Source organism: Balaenoptera borealis, assembly GCF_965194805.1.
Source record: "Balaenoptera borealis genome assembly, chromosome: 20".
Taxonomy (NCBI): Eukaryota; Metazoa; Chordata; class Mammalia; order Artiodactyla; family Balaenopteridae; genus Balaenoptera; species Balaenoptera borealis.
In genome coordinates, this window is record NC_138879.1 from 24,840,537 (window position 1) to 24,862,472 (window position 21,936).

Below are 21,936 nucleotides of genomic sequence, written 5' to 3' on the forward strand. Positions count from 1 at the left end.
TCTTTCTTTTTTAAACACAGGAGGAAAAACATATACCCTCAACTTCATCAGATATAAAGTGGAAAGTGCAGTGGTTCATGAAGCAGCTGAACCAGCCACAACTTGCATTAAAGGAAGGTACAGAAGTGGGATGTTTAGCTTTTTTCTTAGTGTTTTCATATATTGCTAAAGCTTTCTTTTTGATTTGGGAAAGCTTTTTCCTGATCAAACAGGAAAATTTCGTATAAACCAACACGACTTCTGTGTTATATTGACATCATTTCCCTATTTACTAATAGCATTTGAACTAATTTACATCAAAGAAACGTGCTTTGTAGCAAAACAGACTAAGAGACTGCTTTGGTGAGAGAACCTCTCTTTAGTCTCTTTTTAGAAAAGCTATTTTATTCAGCACTACCTTAATCAGTTGGGAGGTTTTATCAGTGGTTGTGAAGGCCAAAACTTTCACTTGATCCTTGCCTCAAGACTGAATTCTGATCAGCATTTGTAGCTCAGAGACCTTCTCAGTTGTGTGTTAAGCACTTGCTTCTTCTAACCCTACAAATCACTGACCTTCTGGACTCCTTTTTTCATGATTGGAAACTGACTGATTCTTTTCTGAATTCATCCTTTTCAAATAATAATGTGTCAAATACAGCCAAGAGTAACCAACACACTCTCTTAATAGTCCATTTTCCCACTAGAGCTATAAGTTTTTATGGCATATGAACTCTCTTCACCACTGTGCAATATGAGCTGCTCTCCTTTTAGCCTCTGATAACTTTTTCCTTGCCTCCTTCTACCCAGCTCCTAAGCCTTCACCATATACTTTAGGTTTTTTGGTGAGGCAGCACCACACTTCTGGATTCCCCCTGTATCAGCTAGGAGAGGCCAGGTTATGCTGCAGTAGTAAACAACACAAGATCTCAGTGGCTTTGTAGTGGGAAGCAGCTGCATAGCACAGGGAGATCAGCTCAGTGCTTTTCGACCACCTAGAGGGGTGGGGTAGGGAGGGTGAGAGGGAGGCTCAAGAGGGAGGAGATACGGGGATATATGTATGCATATGGCTGATTCACTTTGTTGTACCACAGAAACTAACACCTAACACAGCATTGTGAAGCAATTATACTCCAGTAAAGATGTATTTAAAAAAGAAAAAAAGATCTCAGTGGCTTTGAAAACATGCTCTCCTTCAAATTAAATAAAAAACAAAAAATTGTAAAGATCCACAGCATTATGCATATCCTGTGGGTCATTTTGTTACTTAGTGTCCCAGGTTGATAGCAGTCATAGCAGTCATCACCTTAAGGATTGCTGGTCCCTGTCTCAGAGGGCAGAGAGGTCTGGAGGGTCTCATATTGCTCTTCCATGTATCACTTCTACTCAGCTGTACTGGCTGGAAATAGTCACACAGCCCCACCCAACTACAGGGGAGGGGGCAGGGTCAGAAAGTGCAGGTCTGTCATGTGCCCAGAAGGCCGAGGGTCAGGGGTATTTCGGAAGAACAAATTGACCACTACCACAGAGGATATCCTTTCATTTATTTTTCTTTGTCTTCATGATTTTCTTTTATTCCTATCTTTTTCTGGTTAATTGAATTTTACTGTCTCTCCTCCCTTGCTTAATTTGAGATAATTAATGTGGGTAAATTTATTTACTGGTACTTATAGTAGTTTACATTATTTCCACGGGTCAGAAGTTTGGGCAATACAAAATAAAGCTACTATGATTTTCCTACTTAAAATGCAAGGTACAAAACTGATGCAAAAAGGTACGTGGTTACAGGAATAACTGAGTTTTAATTATTTTGGAATGTCATTTGTCATAGTAGAAATAGACCATGAGCTTTGGAGTCAGGCAGGCCTAGAGTCAAACACTGCTTCTGTCATTTAATAGATAGGTGATCTTAGACAAATAATTTGACCTCTCAGAGGCATAATTTCCTCTTTTATAAATACAAAAAAGTATAAATATATCTATTCAGATGTCAAGTAAAACATGGTGGCATTTATCACCATTTCTTCCTGAAATTCGACTAAAATGAAAGTAAAATAATTTTTTATAATTAATTAATTGATTGATTTGGCCACACCGTGCGGCTTGTGTGATCTTAGTTCCCCAACCAGAGATTGAAGCTAGGCCCTCAGCAGTGAAAGCACAGAGTCCTAACCATCGGACTGCCAAGGAATTCCCTAAATAATTTTTTTAAAAGAATAAATCCATAAGGAGAGAAAATGGAAGAGAGACAATAGCGGAGGAATGATAGAAATCGTTGTGAATTATGTATTATAATCATAATAGTGTAAGCAATAATACTGTAAGCAATAATGTTAAATAATAATTTATTATAATAATTTTATTATTAAAATTATTATTTTAATAATAAGATAATATTATTCATTTTAATAATAATAATATTTATATTTTATTTATATTTTAATATATTTTATATTGTATTATATATTTATATTTTATATATTATATTTTAATATATTTTATTTATATTTATAACTTATTAATAATATTATTATAATAATATTATTTATTAATAATAATAAAAGCAATAATAGTGTAAGCAATACTGACTTAACAAAAAAGTGATACAACTATATGGGGAGGATGAAGGGAGAGTTGGGAGCAATAAGGTAAGAAAACTATAGTGGGAGACAAGTGGTACTATCTAAAACTGAAAAAATAAAAAAAGTCAAGAAATAGAAATATAATCACAGGGACTTCCATGGTGGTCCAGTGGGTAAGACTCGGCATTTTCACTGCTGAGGGCCCAGGTTCAGTCCCTGGTCAGGGAACTAAGATCCCACGTGCCATGCAGCATGGCCAGAAAAAAAAAGGAAATATAATCAAATTGTTTAGAAATATGAAAGTAAATACAAGGGGAAGGGGATTAGGAACCAAGATGGCGGAGTAGAAGGATGTGCTCTCACTCCCTCTTGCGAGAACACCAGAATCACAACTAGCTGCTGGACAGTCATTGACAGGAAGACACTGGAACTCACCAAAAAAGATACCCCACATCCAAAGACAAAGGAGAAGCCACAATGAGATGGTAGGAGGGGCGCAATCACAGTTAAATCAAATCCCATAACTGCTGGGTGGGTGACTCACAGACTGGAGAACACTTATACCACAGAAGTCCACCCACTGGAGTGAAGGTTCTGAGCCCCACGTCAGAGTTCCCAACCTGGGGGTCCGGCAACGGGAGAAGGAATTCCTAGAGAATCAGACTTTGAAGGCTAGTGGGATTTGATTGCAGGACTTCGACAGGACTGGGGGAAACAGAGACTCTACTCTTGGAGGGCACACACAAAATAGTGTGTGCATCGGGACCCAGGGGAAGGAGCAGTGACCCCAGGGGGGACTGAACCAGACCTACCTGCTAGTGTTGGAGGGTCTCCTGCAGAGGTGGTGGAGGGGGTGGCTGTGGCTCACCGTGGGGACAAGGACACTGGCAGCAGAAGTTCTGGGAAGTACTCCTTGGCGTGAGCCCTCCCAGAGTCCGCCAGTAGCCCCACCAAAGAGCCCAGGTAGGCTCCAGTGTTGGGTTGCCTCAGGCCAAACAACCAACAGGGAGGGAACCCAGCCCCACCCATCAGCAGTCAAGCGGATTAAAGTTTTACTGAGCTCTGCCCACCAGAGCAAGAGTCAGCTCTACCCACCACCAGTCCCTCCCATCAGGAAACTTGCACAAGCCTCTTAGATAGCCTCATCCACCAGAGGGCAGACAGCAGAGGCAAGAAGAACTACAATCCTGCAGCCTGTGGAACAAAAACCACATTCACAGAAAGATAGACAAGATGAAAAGGCAAAGGGCTATGTACCAGATGAAGGAACAAGATAAAACCCCAGAAAAACAACTAAATGGAGATAGGCAACCTTCCAGAAAAAGAATTCAGAATAATGATAGTGAAGATGATCCAGGACCTCGGAAAAAGAATGGAGGCAAAGATCGAGAAGATGCAAGAAATGTTTAACAAAGACCTAGAAGAATTAAAGAACAAACAAACAGAGATGAACAATACAATAACTGAAATGAAAAATACGCTAGAAGGAATCAATAACGGAGTAACTGAGGCAGAAGAACGGATAAGTGACCTGGAAGACAGAATGGTGGAATTCACTGCTGCGGAACAGAATAAAGAAAAAAGAATGAAAAGAAATGAAGACAGCCTAAGAGACCTCTGGGACAACATTAAACGCAACAACATTCGCATTATAGGGGTCCCAGAAGGAGAAGAGAGAGAGAAAGGACCCGAGAAAATATTTGAAGAGATTATAGTCGAAAACTTCCCTAACATGGGAAAGGAAATAGCCACCCAAGTCCAGGAAGTGCAGAGAGTCCTAGGCAGGATAAACCCAAGGAGAAACATGCTGAGACACATAGTAATCAAATTGACAAATATTGAAGACAAAGAAAAATTCTTGAAAGCAGCAAGGGAAAAATGACAAATAACATACAAGGGAACTCCCATAATGTTAGCAGCTGATTTCTCAGCAGAAACTCTACAAGCCAGAAGGGAGTGACATGATATACTTAAAGTGATGAAAGGGAAGAACCTACAACCAAGATTACTCTACCTGGCAAGGATCTCATTCAGATTCAATGGAGAAATCAAAAGCTTTACAGACACGCAAAAGCTAAGAGAATTCAGCACCACCAAACCAGCTGTACAACAAATGCTAAGGGAACTTCTCTAAGTGGGAAACACAAGAGAAGAAAAGGACCTACAAAAACAAACGCGAAGCAATTAAGAAAATGGTCATAGGAACATACATATTGATAATTACCTTAAACGTGAATGAATTAAATGTTCCAACCAAAAGACACAGGCTTGCTGAATGGATACAAAAACAAGACCCATCTATATGCTGTCTACAGGAGACCCATTTCAGACCTAGGGACACATACAGACTGAAAGTGAGGGGATGAAAAAAGATATTCCATGCCAATGGAAATCAAAGCTGGAGTAGCAATACTCATATCAGATAAAATAGACTTTAAAATAAAGAATGTTACAAGAGACAAGGAAGGACACTACATAATGATCAAGGGATCAATCCAAGAAGAAGATGTATCAATTATATATGCACCCAACATAGGAGCACCTCAATACATAAGGCAACTGCTAACAGCTATAAAAGAGGAAATCGACAGTAACACAGTAATAGTGGGGGACATTAACACCTCACTTACATCAATGGACAGATCATCCAAAATGAAAATAAATAAGGAAACAGAAGCTTTAAATGACACAATAGACTAGATAGATTTAATTGATATTTGTAGGACATTCCATCCCAAAACAGCAGATTACACGTTCTTCTCAAGTGCGCATGGAACATTCTCCAGGATAGATCACATCTGGGGTCACAAATCAAGCCACAGTAAATTTAAGAAAATTGAAATCATATCAAGCATCTTTTCTGACCACAACGCTATGAGATTAGAAATGAATTACAGGGGGAAAAAAACGTAAAAAACACAAACACATGGAGGCTAAACAATATGTTACTAAATAATCAAGAGATCACTGAAGAAATCAAAGAGGAAATCAGAAAATACCTAGAGACAAATGACAATGAAAACACGACGATCCAAAACCTATGGGATGCAGCAAAAGCAGTTCTAAGAGGGAAGGTTATAGCTATACAAGCCTACCTCAAGAAACAAGAAAAATCTCAAATAAACAATCTAACCTTACACCTAAAGGAACTAGAGAAAGAAGAACAAACAAAACCCAAAGTTAGCAGAAGGAAAGAAATCATAAAGATCAGAGCAGAAATAAATGAAATAGAAACAAAGAAAACAATAGCAAAGATCAATAAAACTAAAATCTGGTTCTTTGAGAAGATAAACAAAATTGATAAACCATTAGCCAGACTCATCAAGAAAAAGAGGGAGAGGACTCAAATCAATAAAATTAGAAATGAAAAAGGAGAAGTTACAACAGACACCACAGAAATACAAAGCATCCTAAGAGACTACTACAAGCAACTCTATGCCAATAAAATGGACAACCTGGAAGAAGTAGACAAATTCTTAGAAAGGTATAACCTTCCAAGACTGAACCAGGAAGAAATACAAAATATGAACAGACCAATCACAAGTAATGAAATTGAAACTGTGATTAAAAATCTTCCAACAAACAACAGTCCAGGACCAGATGGCTTCACAGGTGAATTCTATGAAACATTTAGAGAAGAGCTAACACCCATCCTTCTCAAACTCTTCCAAAAAATTGCAGAGGAAGGGACACTCCCAAACTCATTCTATGAGGCCACCATCACCCTGATACCAAAACCAGACAAAGATACTACAAAAAAAAAAATTACAGACCAATATCACTGATGAATATAGATGCAGAAATCCTCAACAAAATACTAGCAAACAGAATCCAGCAACACATTAAAAGGATCATACACCATGATCAAGTGGGATTTATCCCAGGGATGCAAGGATTCTTCAATATACGCAAATCAATCTGATAAACCATATTAACAAATTGAAGAATAAAGACCGTATAATCATCTCAATAGATGCAGAAAAAGCTTTTGACAAAATTCAACACCGATTTATGATAAAAACTCTCCAGGAAGTGGGCATAGAGGGAACCTACCTCAACATAATAAAGGCCGTATATGACAAACCCACAGCAAGCATCATTCTCAATGGTGAAAAACTGAAAGCATTTCCTCTAAGATCAGGAACAAGACAAGGATGTCTACTCTCACCACTATTATTCAACATAGTTTTGGGGCTTCCCTGGTGGTGCAGTGGTTAAGAGTCCGCCTGCCAATGCAGGGGACACAGGTTCAAGCCCTGGTCCGGGAAGATCCCACATGCTGCAGAGCAGCTAAGCCCGTGCGCCACAACTACTGAGCCTACACTCTAGAGCCTGCGAGCCACAACTACTGAGCCCACACGCTGCAACTACTGAAGCCCGCGTGCCTAGAGCCCGTGCTCCGAAACAAGAGAAGCCACCTCAATGAGAAACCCGCACACTGCCATGAAGAGTAGCCCCCGCTTGCCGCAACTAGAGAAAGCCCGAGCGCAGTAACGAAGACCCAATGTAGCCAAAAATAAATAAATTTAAAAAAAACAAAACAAAACAAAACATAGTTTTGGAAGTCCTAGCCATGACAATCAGAGAAGAAAAAGAAATAAAAGGAATCCAAATTGGAAAAGAAGAAATAAAACTGTCACTGTTTGCAGATGACATGATACTATACATAGAGAATCCTAAAGATGCCACCAGAAAACTACTAGAGCTAATCAGTGAATTTGGTAAAGTTGCAGGATACAAAATTAATGCACAGAAATCTCTTGCATTCCTATACACTAATGATGAAAAATCTGAAAGAGAAATTAAGGAAACACTCCCATTTACCACTGCAACAAAAAGAATAAAATACCTAAGAATAAACCTACCTAGGGAGACAAAAGACCTGTATGCAGAAAACTATAAGACACTGATGAAAGAAATTAAAGATGATACCGGACTTCCCTGGTGGCGCAGTGGTTAAGAACCTGCCTGCCAGTGCAGGGGACACGGGTTCGAGCCCTGGTCTGGGAAAATCCCACATGCTGCAGAGCAACTAAGCCCGTGCGCCACAACTACTGAGCCTGCGCTCTAGAGCCCATGAGCCACAACTACTGAGCCCACGTGCCACAACTACTGAACCTGCCTGCCTAGATCCCGTGCTCTGCAACAAGAGAAGCCACCGCAATGAGAAGCTGGTGCACCACAACGAAGAGTAGCCCCCGCTTGCCGCAACTAGAGAAAGCCTGTGCGCAGCAACGAAGACCCAACGCAGCCATTAATAAATAAATAAAATTAAAAAAAAAGATGATACCAACAGGTGGAGAGATATACCATGTTCTTGGATTGGAAGAATCAATATTGTGAAAATGACTATACTACCCAAAGCAATCTGCAGATTCAATGCAATCCCTATCAAATTACCAATGGCAGTTTTTACAGAACTAGAACAAAAAATCTTAAAATTTGTATGGAGACACAAAAGACCCCGAATAGCCAAAGCAGTCTTGAGGGAAAAAGACAGAGCTGGAGGAATCAGACTCCCTGACTTCAGACTATACTACAAAGCTACAGTAATCAAGACAATATGGCACTGGCACAAAAACAGAAACATAGATCAATGGAACAGGATAGAAAGCCCAGAGATAAACCCATGCACCTATGGTCAACTAATCTATGACAAAGGAGGCAAGGATATACAGTGGAGAAAAGACAGTCTCTTCAATAAGTGGTGCTGGGAAAACTGGACAGCTGCATGTAAAAGAATGAAATTAGAACACTCCCTAACACCATACACAAAAATAAACTCAAAATGGATTAGAGACCTAAATGTAAGACTGGACACTATAAAACTCTTAGAGGAAAACATAGGAAGAACACTGTTTGACATAAATCACAGCAAGATCTTTTTTGACTCACCTCCTGGAGTAATGGAAATAAAAACAAAAATAAACAAATGAGACCTAATGAAACTTCAAAGCTTTTGCACAGCAAAGGAAACCATAAACAAGACGAAAAGACAACCCTCAGAATGGGAGAAAATGTTTGCAAACGAATCAACGGACAAAGGATTAATCTCCAAAATATATAAGCAGCTCATGCAGCTCAATATTAAAAAAAAAAACACCCCAATCCAAAAATGGGCAGAAGACCTAAATAGACATTTCTCCAAAGAAGACATACAGGTGGCCAAGAAGCACATGAAAAGCTGCTCAACATCACTAATTATTAGAGAAATGCAAATCAAAACTACAGTGAGGTATCACCTCACACCAGTTAGAATGGGCATCATCAGAAAATCTACAAACAACAAATGCTGGAGAGGGTGTGGAGAAAAGGGAACCCTCTTGCACTGTTGGTGGGAATGTAAATTGATACAGCCACTATGGAGAACAGTATGGAGGTTCCTTAAAGAACTAAAAATAGAATTACCATATGACCCAGCAATCCCACTACTGGGCATATACCCAGAGAAAACCATGATTCAAAAAGACACATGCACCCCAATGTTCATTGCAGCATTATTTACAATAGCCAGGTCATGGAAGCAACCTAAATGCCCATCGAGAGACAAATGGATAAAGAAGATGTGGTACATATATACAGTGGAGTATTACTCAACCATAAAAAGGAACGAAATTAGGTCATTTGTAGAGACGTGGATGGATCTAGAGACTGTCATACAGAGTGAAGTAAGTCAGAAAGAGAAAAACAAATATCGTATATTAATGCATATATGTGGAACCTAGAAAAATGGTACAGATGAACCGGTTTGCAGGGCAGAAATAGAGACACAGATGTAGAGAACAAATGTATGGACACCAAGTGGGGAAAGCGGCGGGGGGGGTGGGGTGATGAATTGGGCAATTGGGATTGACATGTATACACTGATGTGTATAAAATTGATGACTAAGAAGGACCTGCTGTATAAAAAAATAAATAAAATTCAAGAATTAAAAAAATAAATAAATTTTAAAAAAAGAAGAAGAAGAATACAAGGGGAAGGGGAAGAGGAACAGCTAAAAGGAACACTTTTGTCTCAGGTATGGGACTCAGATGGGATGGAGCACGCAGAGGATGGCTGCTTTTGTTATAAACCTTGCAGTATATTTGACTTGTAAAACTGTGTATGATTTTTCTGAGTGATTACTTTGATAAAAAATTTTAAATAAGTTTAAAAATCAACCCCAAAGTTTTGTAGTGAATATTAACTAAAAATAATAAATAATGAGCACCTTTACAATTCTGTGCACATAGCAGGTATTCATTAAATACTAGTTTCCTTCCTTTTGTCAATTAGATAGGGTATGTGCTTGCAGTAATATTCATATGACTCAGAGGTTAGGTGGTTGGCTAAGCAGCAATGTGAGGTATGTCACAAAGCAAATTATGTGCCTTTCTCATCTTTTTTTTTTAATGGATGGTTTTATTTTTCTTGGAACCATATCAACCTTATGGTTACTGTTTCTTAGAATTTAGACTTCTGTGCAACTGACACATGAAAAATCACCTGGTTATTGAGTGGATCTAGAGAGCTATGCATAGAACAAATTTAAAAATACTTAGCAACTTTGAAATTACTCTAAGAAACCTGAAAACAATAATATCTATACCTAGATTATAAATTATTTAAGGCCAGTGACATTTCTCTCTCTTCTGTAGTTGTCAGTTAGCTGCTTTATTTTCCTGGTCCACAGTACCTAGCCCACTACTCCCTTTGTTCCATGAGCTCTCACTGTGGTGGATGGTGGTGACTGATATTGAAAAGAAAACCAGCCAGCATAAGGTCCTTGCGTGTTTCATGGACAACACATATTGTGTAACTAGACTGTAAACTCCTTGGGGACACAGACCATATATTCTGCCATGTCAGTACATCCAGGATAATGAATGCTATGCAAAAACAGATATTCACTTAGTCATCAAATATACACTGAACACCTACTAAGTGCTGGTAGTCACTGTGCTAAGCTCTAAGAATACCTCAGTGAACTGGACAGGTAATGACTCCTGCTGTCTTAGAATTTACATTCTAACAGAATGTTTATTGAATTCATGTAACCCAGTAAAATGATGGCCCACACTGAACCATTTAAACAGGATAAAGAATTGCATATATAAAGAGTTTAATCATTTTAAGATATGTTTGTTGTATGATGTCAGTGCATGCTATAAGAAGGAAATAAGAGATATCTGATCTTTTTTCTCTTTGCTTTTCTTTGCAGATAAGATGCTCCAAGTCATTTGCAGCTTTCTTCAAAAGAAAAATCACTAGTGCTCTGCTCTTGCCATAATACCAAACCTTTTGACTTACGCTTTGGTGCTGCAACACTGGAAGAATTGCACACAGGTTCCAGGAATACCTTTTTGTCATTTGAGTGATTCTTTGTGGATGGAAAAAGATTTGAGTCTTAATAATTACCCTGTTTTAAAGCTATTTCCCTATAGTCTGAACTGCTTAATAAATTAGGCCACTTACCAATGAGCCACACAGTCAGTTCTTGTCAGGAGCTGGTTGAAAACTGTGCTGTGCATGTAACAGGAATGGCACAAGAAGATAGCCGTCGTGGTCAAGTGCCATCTACCTTTTATCATGGTGCCAACCAGGAACTTGACCTGTCCACCAAAGTGTACAAAAGGGAATCAGGAAGTCCTTATTCTGTGTTAGTGGACACCAAGATGAGCAAACCACATCTCCATGAAACAGAAGAGCAGCCATATTTCAGGGAGACAAGAGCAGTGTCTGATGTGCATGCTGTTAAAGAAGACCGGGAGAATTCTGATGACACAGAAGAGGAGGAGGAGGAGGAAGTCTCCTACAAAAGGGAGCAGATCATAGTGGAGGTAAACCTTAATAATCAAACATTAAATGTATCTAAAGGGGAAAAGGGTGTCTCTTCTCAGTCCAAAGAGACTCCTGTTCTTAAGACAAGCAGTGAGGAGGAAGAGGAAGAGAGTGAGGAAGAGGCCACGGATGACAGTAATGACTATGGAGAAAACGAAAGGCAGAAGAAAAAGGAGAAGATAGTGGAGAAAGTCAGCGTTACACAAAGGAGAACGAGGAGAGCTGCCTCTGTTGCCGCAGCTGCCGCCTCCCCTACTCCCAGAGCTACAAGAGGTCGTAGGAAGAGTGTAGAGCCACCTAAGCGTAAGAAGCGGGCCGCAAAGGAGCCCAAAGCGCCAGTCCAGAAAGCTAAGTGTGAAGAGAAAGAGACTCTGACCTGTGAGAAGTGCCCCAGGGTGTTTAATACTCGCTGGTACCTGGAGAAGCACATGAACGTTACTCATAGGCGCATGCAGATTTGTGATAAGTGTGGCAAGAAGTTTGTCCTGGAAAGTGAGCTGTCCCTTCACCAGCAAACAGACTGTGAAAAAAATATTCAGGTAGGTTTCATCACCAAGAGGGCAAACTTTCCAGGATAGAACCTGGCTGTTCACACTCACCTGGTATCTGCCCAAGAGAATAAATACAATAGAGGCTGAAGGGACAGTTTTCACCAATTTATCTTTTCAAAAGCCCCTGCTTTGGTCTTTTCAAAACCAGGCTTAACATTTTCTTTCAAAAGCATTAAATTTAACTGACGCTGGACTAGTGGGAACCCAGGTACATTGGAAGGGGGGATCTGTTACAGGTGATTGGCAAGGAGGTAAAGTCAACACCGACTTTGCACGGAGATTTACTCTTGTAAGACATGTAATATAATTCATTCTGGCATCTTCTCTGTCAAGGTGGGAGATACCAAGTAAAGGTCAGGAGTAGAGAGAGGTCCTTTTCTAAGGTTTGAAAGGGTGCCAGATGCTAGTGCAGCTGATGGGGACAAAAAGCATAATGACTCAGACTGGTGGAAATGGAAGATCTCCAGGAGTGAGTTTACTTTTACCAGTGGAGAGATGACAAGACTAAATTTGTCAAGAGGCTGAGCCCATGGGAATATGCAGACTTTAAACGAGGCTGAGCTGGTTGAAAATGTTGCCCACGTGGCAGTAGGGTTATATAATGCTACGGTGCAGTATTGTTAAGGTAACAAAACATGGTATTCAAACGAGGCTAGTCCTTGAATGGACTATATTGTGATAGGTTAAGAGGTGTGCTAATTATATCATGTTGAGTGAATTATATTTTGTTGAGCTGTGTTGGTTTGCACATGTGAATGCCTATTAATGAATATTCATAAAAGGTAAGTCTATTGGTGTCTCCAAAAGATATGTAAAATAGAAATTTCTTATACCATATTTAAGCTAACCTTCTTTTAGAAGATGAAATTGTTTTGTTTCAGTGTGTTTCTTGGAATACTCCTGATTTGGAGTGCTCCTTATTTTTCATGTTTCTTTCTTGCTTTTAATCGACAACCAAGATCATTGCTTTACTTTAAAAATATAAATTACATTTTTATAATTTTAAAAAATTATAAAATTTTTTTAAAATATAAATTATATCTGCTAAAAATTCACTGCTTTTTGATTCGTCAGTTGTGACTTGATCTCTGACACGCTTGGTACATAAAAGAAGACTGAATCATGGTGCCTACCCTCCAATAACTGCTGGTGCCCAGGGCCTGGTTCTGAATTGGTTGCAAGAGTTCAGGCCAAAAGGAGTGCAATGCTGTGCTGCACCCTAGGGGTCAAACTTAGTTCTGTAATGATTCATTGCTGAAAAAGGTATATCTTGATCTTGATGTTTACATAGTTGGGTTTTTTTTTACTTAAATTTGCTTCATTAAGTACAGAAAACATTTAATAAATCCTTTTTTTGTGTGACTTTCTTCGCTATTCCTCACCATAATTTCATTTAAACTTGTATTTAGATTTTGTGGATTCTGCTAAAGGAACTCTTTTTGCATATCTAATCCTGATGACCTGGTAACAAGTAAAAATTAAAACTGTGCCCTACAAAATAGCTTATAGGAGTTGTCTGTCCTTTTCTCGAGCAGTATCCAACCAGAGGCTTATCTTTGTGACTCTTCTCAGAGTCCTTGTTTCCTGAAGGCATAATGTGTTCAGAGATCTTTATTTACAGTGAATAACAACTTGCTCCCTTCGGTATCACAGAGTCTGATGGTTACCTAGAACTTCCTAATATTGTTTTTAACCAGAAGTATTTTATTTTGATACATGTTATGATAGCCTAGACTAGTAATGATCCATAATACAGGGAACTAGGCAGGACCGCCTGTGTCTCCTGCAGGTGCCTGTGTGAGAGATCTGGAGCGGGGCTCCCCGGGAAAAGGGAGGATGAGACCATCAGCTGAGGGGTCATATTAAATTCTGCCAGGGGGAAATGTTTAATAGAGAAAATTAGATTTGGGAAAATATAATAAAATCTCAATAATTTGTGTCAATGAAGGCTCCAAATGCATTCTCTAAGCTACAAAAACATTGTTATACTTCTACAGATATAGAACCATTAATGTATGCTTTATCTTGTTTTTATTTATGTTAATTGAAAATTAGTTTGTATTCTCTGGTAAACACGTATTAACTGCATAGTAACCCATGTGTAGGAAACAGCTGCTCTTGGTAATCCATATACAAAAAAAACAAAAACTTGAAGGTTCTTTTCAAAGGTATAATGCTAACTCGATAAAAGCAGTCAGTTCTTTGATATTAGTGGAACTTCCTTTTTGCCTTCCTTTTTGCCATTGTCTTCATACTCCCCAAAGTGTCTCTAAAAAACTTCATCTTGGAAAATAGAACATAAGGATGTTGGTGTTGGAATCTGGACTCCGTGGATTTGTTTGGATTCTGGCCTGTGCCACGAATCTAAAGCACACCCATTTCATGGGACTTCCCTGGTGGTCCAGTGGTTAGGACTCAGCACTTTCACTGCCGTGTCCCAGGTTCAACCAATCCCTGGTCAGGAGAACTAAGATCCTGCAAGCTGTGCAGCTTGGCCAAAAAATAATAATAATAAAGCACACCCATTTCAGCTGCCAGTCAGCAGGCGTGGCTTTCTGGAAGCTCCTATAAATAAAGATTATTTCTATTTATCCTGCTCAGTGTGTTTCCTGTAATAAATCATTCAAGAAACTCTGGTCCCTTCATGAACATATCAAGATCGTCCATGGATATGCAGAAAAGAAATTTTCCTGTGAAATTTGTGAGAAGAAATTCTATACCATGGCTCATGTACGGAAACACATGGTTGGTAAGTTTTTTCTGTTGCTTTTCTCACACACCTATAATTTTCCCTTGTTCTTTGGTGTGTTTTATGCTTTGGATTGGGCAGGATATGAGGAACTGCCTTATTTGAATCAGTTTTGACTTGCTGAAACTAAATACAACGTGTCTTCAGTAAGCATCACCAAATTGGATGCTAGAGTCTTCCACACGCAGGTTTCTTTTCAACATTGTTATTTTTTTCCTTCAGAACTTTGCCGTTAAAGCCTCACAGATTAGAGAGTAATCAATTAAGATGGCATGACCACCTTACAGTAGGACATATCTCTTTTCCCGTTTGAGCCTTTTGGTGGACTGTTTTTGAGTATAAGTGCATTCTGTGTTGCAGCACACACGAAAGACATGCCATTTACCTGTGAAACCTGTGGAAAGTCATTCAAACGCAGTATGTCACTCAAGGTGCACTCCTTGCAGCACTCTGGAGAGAAGCCCTTCAGATGCGAGGTAAGGCATGTGCTGCCCACCAGGCCCAGGCATGGGGGCTGGCTTATGTATACGTGGTGAGCAGTGGGAGAGAGGTGTGCCTCGTGCAAGGCACAAGGCTGCGTTTCCACAGAGCCGTCAGACCCGTGCTCTGAGCGTTGTGTTATGTCACTGCTGGGTAGAGAGCGGTCATTTTTAACACAGAGTTAGCTCTCTTAGATTAGGTTAAATTTGGGAGTAACACGTGACGAGTCATTTTACTTTTCTCAGTAATTCAGAGAAGTTAGATATACTTCATTGATAATTATTTGAGAAATTTTCACTTTTATTATAACTCAGCTACAGAAATATAGCAGAGCCAAACAGTTGACACAAGCAGGTTCTATTTTGAGTATGAAAAATATACCTAATCTCAGGCTAGGTAGGGTGGGCGCAGGTAAAGCTGCTATGCTTGGCACTCAAAAATCTCCACTGTGTCCAATGCAGAACTGTGACGAAAGGTTTCAGTACAAGTACCAGCTACGCTCCCACATGAGCATCCACATTGGGCACAAACAGTTCATGTGCCAGTGGTGTGGCAAGGATTTCAACATGAAGCAGTACTTCGACGAACACATGAAAACACACACTGGTAAGAATTTCTTGGGAAAGGTACAGATATGTCTCAAGCACTTGTTAATGATCACCTGTGAGTCTGTTTACTTAAAATTCTAAACCACGCGTCTGCATTCTAAGTGCAAATTCCGCTTTAAATAAACCTGATATATAAAAATACAAATTTATAATACCGAAAAATTAGGTTTTCATAATTTTATTTATTTAAAAAAGAATTGTTAGTGCCTTTTAACTGTGGGTTCCTTCAAGATGACGGACTCTTTATTTGGGACACAGGATCTCCTGAAATTGTATGAAACTTGTTTTGCATATGTGTGTATGTTATTTTTCTAAGGAGAGGGTTCTGGGTCTTTAAAAAATGGAGGACATTGTTTTTTTGGTTTTTAAAATTTATTTATTTATTTATTTATTTTATTTTGGGCTGCATTAGGTCTTCATTGCTGCATGCGGGCTTTCTCTAGTTGCCGTGAGTGGGGGCTACTCTTTTGCGGTGTGCGGGCTTCTCATTGCAGTGGCTTCTCGTGTTGCGGAGCACGGGCTCTAGGCGCACGGGCTTCAGTAGTGTGGCACGCGGGCTCAGTAGTTGTGGCTTGTGGGCTCTAGAGCGCAGGCTCAGTAGTTGCGGCGCACGGGCTGAGTTGCCCCGTGGCATGTGGGATCTTCCTGGACCAGGGCTCGAACCTGTGTTCCCTGCATTGGCAGATGGATTCTTATCCTCTGCGCCAACAGGGAAGTCCCTGAGGACATTGTTTTTAATAGGATACCCTCTCAATATTCTTAAAGTTCGATTGGATTTTATTTACCAAAATTCACTACTTTTCACGAACACATCCATCAAATGAGTTTAAGTAGTATTTTAACTACATTGTGTTTTCAGAGGTATATGCTTCATAGCATAGATTTGAGTCTTGTAAGCATTGGATCACACAGCCTCCAGGAAGCTGGTTAGAATAATAGCCGCCTGTAAACACTGGGGCATTGTACGTCTGTCTCACCTTGACACTCCGGAATTAGCTGTCTTTGCACAAATTTAACAGTGTGAAACATATTTCAAGTTTCTAAATAAAATCTAATCACAGGATTCTAGGTTCTATTAGTCTACAGAGTAGCAGAGCTAGAAAGAACCACAAGAGATTATCTTGCTTAGCCTGCTTAACTAGTGGTGAGGAAATTCTGCCCATGGCTGGGCCTCTGTAGTTCCCATCTCTATTAAGTCCAAAGAAAAATACCTGCCTGGTGAGCTTCTTTCCCATTCAGAGCAGCACCTCTGATTTCAAGGAATAAGCTAGAGGAAGAGCCATGAGAGGAGTTTAGTAAATTACATCTCAAAAGGTAGTGATAACTTTGAAGCCTAAGTGGATAGCAGGATATATCAGAGTATTTTAACAAATTCTCCTCTTAAAATCTGGTGGCTCTTGGACAGGCTCTTAGTTCTGAGTCGCTTTTAGGGTGCAGTTTTTTGTTAATTCAGCAGGAAACTATGGAACTAGACAGAAAATAAGTTTTTTTGAAGGCAGAAGCTGTATCACATTCACACACGGTGCTTGGCACATAGTAGATGCCCAGTAAATGTTTGTCGCAAGATTGGAAGGAACCTCCAACCACTTAAGCCTCTGCGCTCACCTCCTCTTTCCTGCGCGTCTTCCTGCGCTTCTTCCTCCCGGGTCCTCCCTCTCTCCTTCTCCTTCTGCGTTTCTTACTCTTTCTTCTTTCCCCTTTGTCCTTTTTCTTTCTTCAGGCCCTTAAATGTCCATAATATGAAACTGAAGTGTACATTTTGTGATTAATGTATAAGTTGAATAAAACTTTATGTTAAGTATTCTTCTTTGACCAAATAGGCAAGCTGAACGTTCCCTGTTTCTTCTAAAGGAATACAGCCACCTAAATTCACTTAAGTTTTTATTTTTCTCATTAAAAGCAGTAGTACATACTTATTAAAGTATATTAGAAAATATGAAAATTGAAATGATCTATAATCTTATCAATGAGAGATGACTACTGTTAACATTTTAGCACATATTTTTTTAATTCTATAGTTTCTTAATATACATATAGATACTATGCATAAGTGTTTATACGTTCATGTATATAGTAATAAAACAAAAGTTGGGTCTTTATGCTCTGTTATAACCTGCTTTTTATTTTACTGTATTATGTCATTAACAGTAATATCATTTTAATGGTTGTATAATAGTCCTTCTTATAAATTTGCTGTAATAATAGCCATCATTTATTATGCACATATATGCTGAGTACTATCTTAAATACTTTACATACATCATCTCATTTAATCAGTATAACCTTTACAGTGGTCCTATTAAGGATGTTATCTCCATTTTATTTAGCCAGTTCCCTATTGGACATTTAGATTATTTCTATTTCCAATTTTTCTACTGTTATAAATAATACTGTGACAAACAACTTTGTGGCTAACACATCCGTGATTATTTACTTAGGATAAATTCCTAGAACTGGGATTATTAGGGCAAAGGGATGTGTATAGTTTTAAGACTTGGTGATATGTATTGCAAAATAGCCATCCACATATACTCTTACCAGCTGTGCATGAAAATACCCATTTTCCCAACCCTATCCAATGCTAAATAAAATCAATGTTGAATTAATAGGTGAAAAATGGTTTCTTACTGTGTTAATTTGCACTTAATTGCTAAATAAGATTGAGCATTTTTTTTCATATGCTTGTTGGGTATCGGTATATTTTCTTTTCTGAATTGCTTGTGCCTTTTCTGTATTCATCTTGCCATTGCAGTGTTTGGCTTTTTCTTATTGTTTATGATAGCTCTTTATATAATAGCTCTTTGTATATATTTATATATATGGGACCTTGTTTAACACCGATATTAAAATTCTTTTCCCTGGTTTGCATCTGCCTCTTAGTATTGTTTGTAATGCTCACACTGGGAAAGCGCTGGATGGTGGAGTTGGACAAACCTGGCTCTGCCACTCACTAGCAGTGTGACCTTAAGTGAACTATGCAACCCCTGTAGGCCTCTGGTTCCTTGGTACTAAATAAGGATGACAGTAGTACCTGAAAGGATCCAAAAAGGGTTAGCTTTTAAAGAAGAAAAGGGATAGCTCTTTTAAGGCTGGATGAAACCACATTTAGAGTATGTTTTGGTGGGGGTTAAGGCCATTGAAGGAACTGACATTGATTGGGCTGTTTCTTTGCAGTTAAAGAGAAGTGAGGTAGATCTTATCTAGGGAAGCCGACCAGCCCTCAGGCAGGGTTTCCTGGGATGGTGTGGACATGGCGTGAGTTCAACATAGAATAATTGTTGATTCTCTTTGTACCAGGCACAGTGCTAAGTGCTGAGGGATACAGGATGAATTAAGACCTGTTTTTTGCCCTCAAGGAGCTTACGGTCCAGTGATAGTGATGATGATGATGATGACGATGATAATAATAGCAGCACTAAAATGCACTGAACGTCTACCATGTACCAAATAGTGTTCTAAGCACTTTCCTCGAATTTCTAACGTATCACAATAACCTATTATTATTACCTTCATTTTTCAGATGAGGCTCAGAGAGTAAAGAACTTGTCCAAGGCAGTCTGACTCCAGAAACACATACTTAGTTATTCTGATAGAAATTTAATGAAGCAAGTAATAAAAGGGCGGGATACACAGGACATCATGAGGGCAAAAAGCACCATCCCAGAGTCTGGTTCTCAGCTTCCAGAATTTGTCAGTGTACCCAAGCAGATGAGGGTCAGAGGGATTGATCTGTGCTAAATAATCTTAATAATATATAAATAAAGTTGCTAATTTACAGTGAAAAGCCTGAGTGACAAGTGGTTCCGAACTCTTATGTTCTTTGGTCTGAATATTCTTTGCCTAAAATAAATTTATATTAGAAGCTAAATTATAATCACAAGATCATCAGGGACAGGAAATTACAGCAAAGGAAGGTAATTGAATGATTTTAATTGTGAGTACCATCCTTCATGGAATCCAAGGAGCCATCAGTTTTAAGACAAACCTCATTTATATATCGCTAAGAAAATGCTGTAAATTAAAGAATGACACATCACCGATTGTTATGGTATATGTCAGTTTCACAGATGTAAATATTTGGGGGGAAATGCATGTCTTAGAATTAACTAATATTTATTTATAAATATTAATTAAGAATCTACTAAACGGGGCTACTGTAGCGAACAAGACTGAAATAGTCCCTAGATTCACAGAGCTTATAGTCACTTTGGGGTGATAGACAGGCAAGGCATAACAGTGGTTTGGTGATGAGAGCACAGTAAGTACAACTAAATGAGGTTGGTTAGAGTTTGATGGATTCGGGGAGGAGGGGAGGCAGGGAGTATAATAAGACATGATACTGGAGAGCAGTAAGCAAGTACCACATCACAGAATAAGCCATGTAGAAAAGTTTGAGCTTTATTCTAAGGACAGTGGTACGTTCTTCAGTGGTTTTAAGCAGAACGTGACACATCTGAAAGTTCGCTCTGGCTACAGTGTGGAGAGTGGATTGGAGGGTGGGAAGCAAGAATAGAGATGGTGAAACCAGTCAGGTGGATATTGCAGTAATCCAGGTGAACGATTGTAATGTTATGATAGGCCAGATATATAGATACACAGATTTCTGATGCTGCTCAAGGATATTCATAAGCAGATTGGGATGCTTGTGTTCATTGGCCAGATCACTTTTTCCTTTGAAAGTTCAAAAGACAGCTAACTAGCCAAATTCTTGCTCTTTCTATCTTCCCTGCAGATTCTGTCTTCATTTATTATGTGCATTCTTCAGACTCATTACAATACTGTTTCTCATAATTAGGTTAGCTTTATCTGTATGTAACAATCAGGTTACATCATAAGATGTATTGACATATGTGCTTTCTAGTTACCTTGATGGACTTAGCTGTTAGTACCTCCTCCAGCCACCCATTTACTAGCACTTCCTTAAAGTGGGACATCGTGCAGATGGTTGATTTCAAATGATACATTTTGATTTTTCCTTGTTTCAGCCTCATTGTAATCTTACCTTGAGGTTTCAGGGAAACCTTATCATCAGTCATCAGCATAGTTAGGAGATGGGGCCTAATGAATAATGAGAGAGTTGGGTGGGATTGTGGGTTTATGTCTGGAATAACAAATGTGGGAAATTTGGTAGGACATCAAGAAATGGATAAAAGATTATTAAGTAGTTAAAAGGACCCATTTAAATTTGAATACATGGATTTATGGTAGGCCAGTTCTAATAGTTTTTAGTCTTTCTGCGGCAAATCATTATAGCCTAGAAGACTACAAATGAGAGATAGATGATGAGAGAGATCCAGGACTGAATCCAGGTTTGAGCACATAACAGAAAGTTACATGTCCATATATTAAGTAAACTGTCAATGAATAAAGTGCCTAGTGAACCTAAAAAGTGATTAGTGAATTAAGTGGAGAATGTTTGCTTGTATTAGACTAATAATTGAAATTAGGTCCTTTGGCTCTAGGTCCTTTGGCTCTGGTTCCGCATGGCTGTTAGGAATGAAGACTGTTAACTCTGGAGAGTCAAGGAGGAAGGGGTCAAGGGGATTGATAGGTTATCAAACAGGTGTGCTTTTAAAACATTTTATTATACAAGTAAATCATGTTTATTTTAGAAAATAGGAAGTACATATAAGCATAAAAAATAAAGTAAAATGTCACTCATAATCCCATTATCTAGAGATGATCACTGGTAACATTTGTTGTATTTCTTATCATATTTTCCTACACATATTTTTCATTAAAAATGGATAATACCATGCATATGTGTTCATAACTTGCTTGTTTTACTTAATAGGCTATAGATAATAGATTATAGATTTTCACGTTAATAACTACATTTCTATACTTTTATAATATTGTTTTTAATGGCACTCTCCATTAGATGGGTATACTACAACTGATTTAATCAATTCCATTTAACATAGAACTTGAAGGTTGTTTTTCCTTTTTTTTTTTAATTATTATTTATTATTTATGGCTGTGTTGGGTCTTCGTTTCTGTGCGAGGGCTTTCTCTAGTTGTGGCAAGTGGGGGCCACTCTTCATCGCGGTGCGCGGGCCTCTCATTATCGCGGCCTCTCTTGTTGCGGAGCACAGACTCCAGACGCGCAGGCTCAGTAATTGTGGCTCAGGGGCCTAGTTGCTCCGCGGCATATGGGATCTTCCCAGAC

The 21,936-nt window shown here is 38.9% G+C and overlaps 1 protein-coding gene across 4 annotated transcripts in view; it reads left to right on the forward strand.

Annotated features, from left to right (window-relative positions):
• The window catches only part of ZNF652 (zinc finger protein 652), a 69,374-nt gene that overhangs the window by 36,408 nt on the left and 11,030 nt on the right, over nt 1-21,936 (forward strand). For 3 of the 4 annotated variants that reach the window (XM_082373161.1, XM_082373163.1, XM_082373162.1), the window contains exons 2-6: nt 21-117; nt 10,760-11,918; nt 14,532-14,679; nt 15,040-15,155; nt 15,621-15,765. In XM_082373161.1, the coding sequence (XP_082229287.1) occupies nt 11,016-11,918; nt 14,532-14,679; nt 15,040-15,155; nt 15,621-15,765 (1,312 nt within the window). In that variant the 5' untranslated portion in view covers nt 21-117; nt 10,760-11,015. The remainder of the gene's footprint in view (nt 1-20; nt 118-10,759; nt 11,919-14,531; nt 14,680-15,039; nt 15,156-15,620; nt 15,766-21,936) is intronic. The other variant, XM_082373164.1, reaches the window with a different exon arrangement.